This window comes from Medicago truncatula, chromosome 1, assembly GCF_003473485.1.
Source record: "Medicago truncatula cultivar Jemalong A17 chromosome 1, MtrunA17r5.0-ANR, whole genome shotgun sequence".
NCBI lineage: Eukaryota > Viridiplantae > Streptophyta > Magnoliopsida > Fabales > Fabaceae > Medicago > Medicago truncatula.
The window spans coordinates 19,772,612-19,781,418 of NC_053042.1; the positions used below are offsets into that span (position 1 = coordinate 19,772,612).

Consider the following 8,807-nt stretch of genomic DNA (forward strand, 5'->3'; position numbering starts at 1 on the left):
CATCAATTTTTTCTTGGGTTAAATATGTTTTTGATCACTATAAATATGTCAACTTTTCGTTTTAGTCCCTCTAAAATTTTTCTTCAACTTTTAGTCCCTATAAAATTTTCAATCACTACTTTTGGTCCCTATTTTTAATTTAATTTTTGTATTTTTTAATTGAAATTATGCAGAAATGTGTCAAATATTCTAAAAACAATTCCTAAAAAAAATTAGATTTTTTTAACAAAACACAAATTAAATATGAATTTTTAACCATAAACAATATAAAAATTCATATTAAATTCATGTTTTGTTAAAAAATTCTTAATTTTTTTTGGAGTCATTCTTATAATATTTTGAATTTTTCTGGAAAATTTTATTAAATAATATGAATTCTACATATGAGTTTACTTTAAAAGAGGGATTAGAAGTGAAGATTGAAAACTTTATAGGGACTAAAAGTTGAAGGAAAATTTTAGAGGGACTAAAACGAAAAGTTGACATATTTATAGGGACCAAAAACATATTTAACCCTTTTTTCTTTGTTATTTTAATCTACTTAAAATCTTCACAATGAAGACATCAATTTTTTAATACTTAAATAGATATCACGTGTGCACACCACTTATTTATTAACGGGACTCGTTAACTATTTCTCAATAATTTTATATCATTCATTTCAATAGTTTAATATTTATAAAAAAAAATGTTGATCCACTTGATATTAAAATGCTTAAGTGAGACCTATGTCTCGTTAGGTACTCAAAATATTTTTTCCCGAATGAGATCCCTCTTTGCCCCATTTGGTTAAAAAAAAAAAGTGATTTAAAATAGAAAATTCCTCCATTAAAGAAGTCATGTGATATTTTGCGAGGTGGACAAAATAAACTTTTAGCACGAGCAATTGAAATCTCTAGTTTTACATGTTCAAATTCAACATATAAGACAAATGGAGTTAATGAACAACAAAGAATAACGGATAACTAGAATTTGCATTGTAGCACTCAGCCACATCCAAAGATATTTAATGCCTAAAAGACTCCTGTTTTTAAACAAACCCTCCTTTTTCTTTTCTTTTTTTAAACAGGGTATCCTCCGTACGCGCAACTGCGGAGATTAATTTATCAAACTTTATGAGACCTAAATGGACGACAAACTCTCCCTAAAAGTTTTAACGCTATTTTTTTAAATGTGCAATAACTAGTTTCATAGGCTATATTAGCCTATAACCACTACTCATTTGATGGATTCTAACTAATGGACATGAAACAAATTTTGATGGTACAGATGGTTAGGCCTTACGTTCACACGCGTTGTGACTTAGATTCTACGTTCACACGCGTTGCGACTTGGATTCTGGTGAAAAAAATCTGCAATTGGTAGGTTATATGTACGTTCACACGCGTTATAAATTTTCTAATATGTGAAAAAAAAATGAACAAGAAAATAGGAAACAAATCAAGGAAATAGTATAATATGCACCTTGCAAGTGTCGTAGCAATGTCTTGCTAGCCAAGGCAAGACTGTATACCATTTCAAGAGGACAACAGTGTTTAAATTGTGTTCTTAAAACAAAAATCTCATTCAAATGCAATAAATGCATTTATCAATTCCTCATCCACAATTCTATGCATCAAAATTTCCCCTTAATAAAGCATTTGATCTCAGCATACAATCTCAGATTTGGTTCTCTGCCACAGTATATGATTAACTTCACCAAACTTCAAAACCGAGCAACACTTTGTTTTGTGATATGGTAATAAAACCGCGATAACCACAAGTAAAAGTAACAAAATGGAGAAACCACAGAGAGTGAAAAGTTGAGATCAAACTTCGGGGTGGGAAATAAAATTATCTAAAGCAGTTATATGAACTGGAATTTGGCTAACAAAATAGCAGAGAAATGTCATAATCCAAGATTTAAGCTGCAAAACTTCATGCAAACATTTCCGCAATCATCTCCGAGATGGCTGAGTATGATCCAAAACCGCATGATACAAGACCTACTATAACCACTGTAACACATAGTAGTACCTGTAGAAATATGAAAAGGAAAAAAACGATAGTCAGATCGGAGGTTATATTATCATTTATCATAATAACTATAGAACAAGAAATGGTTCAAAATATTTTGTCTTGTAACAAAAATATACGATGGTCTAGCATTTCTACATAACAGAAGTACATTCTACTTCGATAAAATAAAATAAAAGTACTTTTTGTATCGATATCAGCACAGTATGATACGATTCATAAAGCCTTTGTTTACTTAAACCCGATTACCATGTATCAACAGACTAAATCTATATTGTAATGTTACAAGATTTTTTCAGATTCAAGTCGTTTGGATTGTCAAAATCCGTTATATGAAATAACATAAAAAGTAAATTTACGACTTGGATAATTTGAGACAATCATTATACCTGAGAGCGCTTGATTCTGCCTCCCTTAATGCTTAGGAAACAAGCAGATGGTAGAATAAGGGACTGCATCCAACAAGGTTGAATTTAATTTAATCAACTAAATGATATATATGATTAGTTAATGAAAGAAACTGAATCAAACAGTTAATGAAGGAAACTTACAACAAACATTGTGAGCAAGGATCCAATTAATGACATTACCAAACCTGCAAAAACATAATCCAACAGTGCAACAATAAAATCATTTACTAAAGTATTAAAATTAAAATTGAATCTTAAACCTTATCATATTTCAGTTATCTGTTTTATTTAAATACGAAGTTTCAGAATCAGTAGACAAAATATTTAAGAGACGGTTAACTTGAAGAACGAAAGACTAACCGAAAAAGGGAACTGAAAGACCAACAAGCAGTGTAGAAACCACTAGTGCTGTTCTGATGCCGATGGAATAGAACTGAAAGTTTGGATTATTTGGTGGTATCAATTCCTCTAGTGACAATGCTACTGGAGTTAGACTCAAAGCATATGTGGTTCTAATTAAGAAACAACTTCCATTTTTCATCGTAGAGGGTACATAAATTAGAGGAAACATTCAAAATAATCTTAAGACCAATTTGTCTATTTTTTCACAAAGACCAATTTGAACTATTAACTAAATATTATACATTATATTAACAAAATCAATAAATATAGTCAATAATATAATTAGAGCCAAGAGATTGAGATGTATGAGACAGTAATTGGAAACATGATTTATATAGCCCTTATAAAGGATATTTGGTAAATGGATTAACCACCTGCAAAACAAAATACATGATAAATAAAGTTAGAAATTTCTCTAACCAAGTAGCTAGGTTTAATATGATAACATGTTGAGTATAATGTAGAACGAGCATAGTAGAATACCGTAGTCCACACAGCAATCTTGGAGGCTACTAATCCTCGAGGCATGTTAAGAGTATACTGAGACAGCGTATTTTCTCCAAACATTGTGTATCCCACAACAGCTACGGTGAAATACATAGTTGTACAAATAGCAAAACTACATGAAAAAATATTTGCACGTATTAGATTCAAAAGACAGTGTCCGATACTGGGACACCCCTAATCTGAGGAGTGTTTGTGTTTCATAGGGTTTAGTTGATATAAAATATATGGTCCTACAATTTCAAGATCAAAGTGGATATATATATAGTATTTGAATAAGTGGTTATGCTTACCAAGTCAAGAGTACTTTAGGGAATTGATTTCGATTTGCCATAGCTGTATACAGATTTGGGAATACAGCATGTCCTGCGAAGCAGTAACCATAGAGACCAACAGCAACAGGGAATGTTGAAAGCCTCAGTGTTATTGTTCCTTCTGTATGCATGGGAACATCATCTACCACTCCGACCCACAACAAGCACAGAACCACTACAACCGTTGCAATCACTCCGCAAGCTGGTACAACAGAAGAAAACGGTTCAATGATGTATGTAAGCATAAGAATTTGACACTCGATATCAATTATCTTAAGCACATTATATTAGATGAACTAACATATAGTTTCCAAAAATTAAGCATTTTTACCTGATATGTAACTTAGAATGCGAAGGTCCCGGAGCCAAACGGTTGGAAGAATAGCCAATGTGCTCAAGATTGCAAACAGAATGTGTGCATTCAATTCAAATCCACCGAAACTTAAGTGTGCATTTGGAAATAATGAAGATAGATTGTCACTTTCGAGAATTATGTATTCAATGCAACAAGCCTGCATAATAGATAAATTAATTCATATTTAAATCCATTAGTTACTACATTTTCAATTCAGAATCTATAAACTATGGGAAGTAACACTCACATATAATTCCATGTATAATATCACCTGTATCATACAAAAGAAAAATGAAAAATAAAACGGAAGGTAAGACATAAGAAATAATGGTTTTAAATTAACTTTGATGGAAAATAAGAATATGTAAAAAGGACTTACCGAAATGACAACACGTCCATAAGTACCAAAAGCAGCTTGGCCAATGTCGGGATAAGTTTCAAGTCCAGGTTGACTGTCCAAGCAATAACGCAACAGCAAGCCAGTGTAAAAGGAAAATACTGAAAATATCAGTAAGATTGAAAGTGCAGCCCAACCACCTTCTTTGAGAGCATAAGGGACTGAAAGGATTCCAACCCCACAAAGAGCATTTATGCCTGCAAAAACCAAAACATGAATAAAAACATTAATCCTACATTGTTTTGTACATTATGATGGGTCTATTACATCATATCAGTTAAGGAAGGATTACTTGTGTAGCAAGTAATCATTAGATAGTTACGCAGTTAGTTAGAGAATGATGACATGTGCAACAAGTAATCATGAGTTAGTTAAGAGTTAATAAGCTTGTGTTTGTTACACATAATAAGCTAACATAGAGACACTTTTGTGTATATATAAAACTTGTACTAGCTCAATTCATCAATGAGAAATCTATTTTCATTTATTTTTCTCTATTGATAATAGGGTCAATTCGTTCCTCTTTTATCAGGCTCATTTGGATTTCAACCGATAAGAAAGTGTGCTGAAAAAGAGTGTTATTTTTTGTACGTAGCCTTTCAAGGGCTATTATGCGGAGTGATGTGTTACAAATATAAAAACCAACATTTTACCTTCACATAACAGATGAAACTTTTAGGAGTTAAAGACTAAAGCATGAGAAATGTTCAATTTTACAGTGAAAAATTGAGAAAAATCCACCATTTGCAACATTCACATATGCACTGACTCATAATCAAACTGAAGTCCTTATGGAAATGGGAGTTCAATTCAACACAAAACAGTTTATTTAATGTAGCATATATATTTGATTGGTTATTGTGAAGATGGTAAATTGCTATGATAACTCAGATAAGTATGATAAGAAAAATGCCTTAAATCCTATAAGATTCAGGTAATATTTCAATTATAACAATCTATAAATATTTCAATTTCACTAGGCAATTCATATATAATCTAACAATTAGTGTGCTTCATTTTTATTAAATATGTAATATAAATTTACCAATAATTACCTCTTCTTTCAATGACAAATTTTTTAACTATTCACCAAGATAAAGAGGGGTTGAAATTTTTTTTATGAAACTAAATATCACATAAGGTTCCACTACTTAAGTACTTACCATTAAGCACAGCTTGTCCAAAAGTGCATTGACCAGGAAAATGAACTTCATGAGATATCTTGGAAATATCCTTCCTAATTGAAGACTTCCTAGATGGTAGGGGAGGAAGCAATATCTGAGAGCTACGGCGATGCTGCTCGTCGACCGACGGTGGTAGCAGAGGCTTTCTCTCTGGCTGTAAAGTTTCAGCAGTTGGCCTCCTTGTCAAAGTTGAACCAAGAAAAGAACTGCCTAATCTTGCCAATGACGTCGTTCCAAGAAATCCTATATTCGGCGATGGCACGCTACCATACAGATCAATGGATTGCCTGAAATTTTAATCACATCATCAGAACTAGATTTCAGGTTTGACGCATTTAACTTAAGGTGGTAAACTTTTGCAATCAAATGATAAAACAAAAACTATAAAAGCAAGAGTGATAAATTTTCTTAAACTTTTGGTAATATGACAATAAAATAGATCCTGTTTTCACTATAAACTGAAGCTAATCACAACAGTTCCATGTTAAATTGATCATATACTAAGATTATTAAGGCATGATTTTTCAGAAAGTGCATCGACAGTTTAAAACCTTAAGAAAAAACATTGATCGTGTGCTTGGTTTTACAAAAGAAACTATCAAAATTGATTTTGTATTTGTCAAACATCGTTGGTTGGCGAGGTATACTTGATTTTACCTCGAAACCTTTATTTTATTTTGTATGTATTTGGATTGGTACATAGTTTGATTAAACACCGTTTTCTACTATGATTCTGATAAAAACTACATTTTGAGCTTCAACAAAATCACAGTATTAATGAAATTTTGTACCGTAAATTCAAACATACACTCTAAATGATAAAAGGAATTAGAGTTTGCACTAGATTACAAAATATCAATCATCTTACTTCAACTCAATTTTAATCAAATCAATTTCATTTGTAATTGTGAGTGTAAAACAGTTTCGCACTGAAATCCAATAAAAATTCACTATTTTGCCACCTCACTATTCTATTCATTGAAAATCATCATCCTATCATGTTTCATGCAAGAAGCAAATAATTCACAATAAACAAAGGAACTTACCTGTAACTTTGAGGCCATGCCATGCTGTAAGAACTGGGTCTCCTCTCTCCTTCATTCTCATCAGAGTCATTGGAAAAATCTGATTCATTTCCATCATTCTCTCCTTTTCCCAACACCTTCTCTTCATCTTCATCACTTTCAATGTAAAAACCTTGATCTGAAAGAGAATTCTTCATCTTTTTCTCTTAACAAATCACACCCTGCAAAAATATCCAATGATTTTAATAATGATCTAATTCACCTTATAGAAAATTACCCTGAATCACAAATCACAAAAAAAAAAAAAAAAAAAAAAAAAAAAACAGAATTTATGAACCTTAATGTTGGTAAGACAAGACACAAATCGAAAAGAATTAAAATTAAAAACTTTGGCTTATGAAAATGCGACTCAAAAGGGTGTTGAGATCAATCATAATCAATGAGTTTCTCCGCTATTTAAATTACTTCTTTGGTTTCACTCTCTTTTTGTCTTTTTCCTTAAAAAGTGCGATTGAAAGTGAAAGAAAATAAACACAGAGATAAAGAAAAAGACCTTTGTTAAATCTTTCTCTGTCGCTCTGTTACATTCACAGCGTTTGTGAAAGTGAACATTCACACAATAAACTTGGTGTAGTGTACTTTGTTTAAAATTTAATGTATATATATATTAAATGATTATAATAATGACCAAATCTGGCGGAACATGACAACGATTGGAGTTATATTGTTAAACGAACATTACCTATTATTAGGTTGTTGGCACGTGGAAAGTCATGTGCATGGATTTATAACGGTCTCATATGAGACAAAAACAAGCATGGTTTGTTGATTTTCTTGCCATGAATTGAAGATTATGTTGTTTGATAAGGTTTTATTTTTGTTAATGATTAATAATTAATAATGACATTGGACGATTTTATACTCATCATCACACATGCACTGACACATCTAATTTGTAGTCATGATAATTTTGTTTCCTATTCATAATGGATTATGGATAAGTTCTTCTTTGGTCACGAGGTTTAATGTTGCACCTCTTGGTAAAAGCTTTCTCTTGGAGAGCTGAAATGTAACATTGATTCAAGTAATTTGCTTCTCAAAATGTTTGAGGTACTAATTAATGCTTGTGTTTACAACCATAGCTAATACAATTTATGAGCTTCTAAGCTACTTAGTATTAGAAGGAGATGGCATGGGTATTTTACATGCTCTCTAATGGACTACTATGATCGGCTCAAAGAGGATTACTCATAAGTTAGTTAGCAAATTGGTGGAAGATAATATCACCAAAAAGCTAGACTATGCTAATGAATAGGGGTATATATTCTAGTTTCATGTTGGAGTTTGTTAAAAAGAGAAGTTAACAAGACACAAAAAAAAAAAAAAAAAAAAAAAAAGTTGACAAAGTTTGTTCGCAACCTACCTAGAAAGATTTGGGTTTGGTCGATTTATTACATTATATTTATCGACCATTGATGAGAAAGATAAACACAACTAAAAGATTAGTGAAATTCACTTATTAAAATGATTTATATTAATCTAACATTTGTGTTTATCTCTCGTAGATAAATAGTAAATACTGTTTTTCTTCTTTCTATCGAGATTGACTTTCTTTTTTCAAAAAATAAGTATACATTTTGCAAATAATTACGTTAAAAGTTTAAAGTTCTCATATCCTTGACTTTGAAAAAGAATTTTGCTAAAATTGAGTAATTTATACTATGATTTTTTTTAAAGAAGCTAAACTAGCTCACTAAAATTGGTACCAGGGAGAATCGAATCAGATGCTTTGAAATGAACACACTACAAGGTTTCAGGCCAACACTATCAAGTCAACCCAAGTGGGTTGCTTTATGTGAATATTAATTAACATTCTTATTTGTATGGTTCTTTTTGTTAAAATGTTATTGTATGAATTTTTTTTACAGTTGTTTAACTATGAGTTATCTCTGGCAAAGAATCTATAGGCTACACAAGATGCATTCTCTCTCCCAAATAGATTTTCTCGATACACAAAAGTAAGAGATTGAACTCATGATCACTTGTTTAAGGGGTTTAAATCTTTTATCATTTGAACTGATCCGTAATTGTGTGATTAATATACACCTTATTATATTAATGTTACTTAATATCATAAAAAAAAATTAATCTTACTTAATACTATAAATTATAAATATTTAAATAAGTAAATACATATTAT

At 31.0% G+C, this 8,807-nt stretch overlaps 1 protein-coding gene across 2 annotated transcripts; it reads right to left on the reverse strand.

Annotated features, from left to right (window-relative positions):
- Window positions 1–1,472: 1,472 nt before the first annotated feature.
- Window positions 1,473–7,229, reverse strand: LOC25483227 (amino acid transporter AVT1C). 2 transcript variants are annotated; one of them, XM_013611884.3, is made up of 13 exons: window positions 7,161–7,229; window positions 6,629–6,828; window positions 5,562–5,869; window positions 4,381–4,595; window positions 4,249–4,272; window positions 3,978–4,158; window positions 3,626–3,848; window positions 3,312–3,447; window positions 3,183–3,202; window positions 2,787–2,932; window positions 2,568–2,611; window positions 2,406–2,468; window positions 1,473–2,016 (listed from the first exon to the last, which is right to left on the reverse strand). In XM_013611884.3, exons 2-13 carry the CDS (start codon window positions 6,802–6,804, stop codon window positions 1,918–1,920), a joined length of 1,635 nt encoding a protein of 544 aa, XP_013467338.2. In that variant the 5' UTR covers window positions 6,805–6,828; window positions 7,161–7,229; the 3' UTR covers window positions 1,473–1,917. The 2 variants fall into 2 exon arrangements, with proteins under 2 accessions (XP_013467338.2, XP_024631568.1); XM_024775800.2 differs by lacking the exon at window positions 7,161–7,229 and adding an exon at window positions 6,945–7,101.
- Between the last annotated feature and the right edge of the window lie 1,578 nt (window positions 7,230–8,807).